A 2,500-nucleotide genomic window follows, 5' to 3' on the forward strand; every position below is an offset into this window, starting at 1 on the left:
AAAGGATGTAAGATTAATAGCTAATTTACATTGGGACCAAAATGCGAATATGGAAATTGGATATGAAACGACTGAATGGATAAACATAAAGAGAGGAGTGAGACAGGGGTGTGTTCTCTCCTCAGATCTCTTTTCACTTTATGCACAAAAGTGCATGCAAGACATCGAAGAAATGGATGGAATTAAAATAGGGGGAATGAATGTAAATAACATACGATATGCAGACGATACAGCATTAATTGCTGACTCTGAGGAAAAACTACAAAGTCTGATGGAAGGATTAAACACTGCATGCAACAATAGAGGTCTAAAAATCAATTTTAATAAAACAGAGGTAATGGGCATAACAAAAAGAAAGGAACGATTGAGTGTACAAATTAACATAGATGGGAATGAAATAAAACAAGTAAATAAATTCCAATACCTCGGAAGTCTAGTAACAGAAGATGGTGTATGTGATCAAGAAATAAAGAAGAGAATTGGCATAGCAAAATATGCCTTTGGAAATTTGAAAAGAAAAGTGGTAACAAACATAGGAATAGGAATAAATATTAGAGCTAGATTAGTAAAGTGCTTTATTTGGTCTACTTTGTTGTATGGTTGTGAAAGTTGGACTATGAAGAAAAATATAGTGAAGAAACTAGAAGCCTTTGAAATGTGGTGCCTTAGAAGAATGATGAGAATTCCGTGGACTGAGAGAGTATCAAATGAGGAAGTCATGAGAAGAGCAGGAGCGAAACGAGAAATTATAAGTGAAATAACGAAAAGACAGATGCAATTTATTGGACACGTGATGCGTGCAAAAAAAAAAAAAAAGGAATATGATTGTATGACGGGAAAGATCGAATGAAAGAGAGCAAGAAGAAGACAAAGAAAGAAGTTCACAGAATGCTTGGTAGAACGAATAGGAAGAGGATTGAGAATTGTGGATGTTCTCAGAATGATGGAAGACCGGAAAGAATGGCGGGCCATGATCGCCAACGTCATAAGACAGGCACTGCAGTAAAGTAAGTAAGTAAGTAAAGATGTGTTTATAAAAGTTTGAAAGTCCAACTTGTTACTTTATTGATGAACGTCTTTCAGTCCTTTGACTTTTACATACTATTTTGTGTAAGCCACATTCTCACAAGTACTGCACTGTATAGCAAATCGCTTCCTGTAATATATAATATATAGTTGCGTTGGTACTTGTATATATATATATATATATATATATATATATATATATATATATATATATATATATATATATATATAGGGATTTGATTTGAATATTTGTCATCACAGTGCAATTTTTCATTACTGTTTAGCCATTTGGTCCCTAGTTATATTACTAAAAAATGTTCTACCATAAGGTACTTATATATATATATATATATATATATATTATATATTATATGTATATATATATGTATATGCATGTATATATTATATATATATATATATATGTATATATGTATATATATATATATATATCTATTATCTATATTATTATATATATATATATATATATATTATAATAATATATTATAATATATATATATATATATATATATATATATATATATATATATATATATTATATACAAACACATGCACATTACCCTTTGGTTCTTTTTCTTATGATTTTGGTATAAATTGGGTCAATCGAGATATGAAATGAAAATATAGATCAGTTTGCTTACCCTATTGTTCAAATAAATGTAAACACAACAACGAAAAATTATTATCCATATTTATCTTATTCATTTTCATACAAACAAATAAAAAATCCTATTTTCAGCAGATAACACTTCCTGGGACAACCGCCTATAGTGCAATAAGGGGATAGTACGCACAGCTGGAACGGGCACTATCACTATTGCACTATCGTGTATGAAGAATTAGTTCACCTCCACGAATTAAACTTTAGAACAAGCTGGTGTGTCGAGGCAGGCTGAATGTATCTGGGGAAGCTAGCTACAAATTAAGATTACAGAGACAAACGAAAGGACACTCATGTCAATTTTACTTTTGTCTTTTAAATACCCCTTTCTATGGGTATGTGATTGAGTTTCCAAAGGAAATCTGTTAAAGATTTTCAAAATGTAAAAGAAATATGTCACATACACTTTGTGGAGCAAATTATTTATGAACTTATTGCAATCCGCATAGTTTAGAAAATAATATAAAGCATACAAAGACATTTTTTTATTTAGCAAAAATACAAAGAATTGTACCCAACACCGAGAGAACCATTTAGAACCCCTTTTAAGGTTCGAAGTCTAGGGAAGTCAGTTGACAAGCCAATCCTATGCGTTAGTTCCTTGAGGAAGCGAGAACCACACTGATGGGAGAGTATCCTTGGTTCTGCTGGTTCCTGTTGACTTGGGTGCTGTACTGGTTGGAGACGCGGTTGTTGTACTGGTTGTTGATGCCCCGGTTGTTGTACTGGTTCTGAGAACCATAGCGGGATAGAAGGTAGTTTTGGTTCTGGCTGTAGAGACTGGGTGAAGGGCGG

General features: G+C 32.3%; 1 protein-coding gene across 1 annotated transcript in view; it reads right to left on the reverse strand.

Moving 5' to 3' along the window:
* Positions 1 to 2,175: 2,175 nt before the first annotated feature.
* The window catches only part of LOC122256997 (uncharacterized), a 1,869-nt gene continuing 1,544 nt past the window's right edge, over positions 2,176 to 2,500 (reverse strand). Inside the window, exon 3 of the mRNA XM_086540131.1 lies at positions 2,176 to 2,500. This exon is cut by the window's right edge and continues 1,067 nt beyond it. Within this exon, the coding sequence (XP_086396257.1) occupies positions 2,299 to 2,500 (202 nt within the window). The 3' untranslated portion in view covers positions 2,176 to 2,298.

This window comes from Penaeus japonicus, unplaced genomic scaffold (assembly GCF_977035675.1).
Source record: "Penaeus japonicus unplaced genomic scaffold, GWHDUDI00000001_assembly GWHDUDI00000009, whole genome shotgun sequence".
Lineage (NCBI taxonomy): Eukaryota > Metazoa > Arthropoda > Malacostraca > Decapoda > Penaeidae > Penaeus > Penaeus japonicus.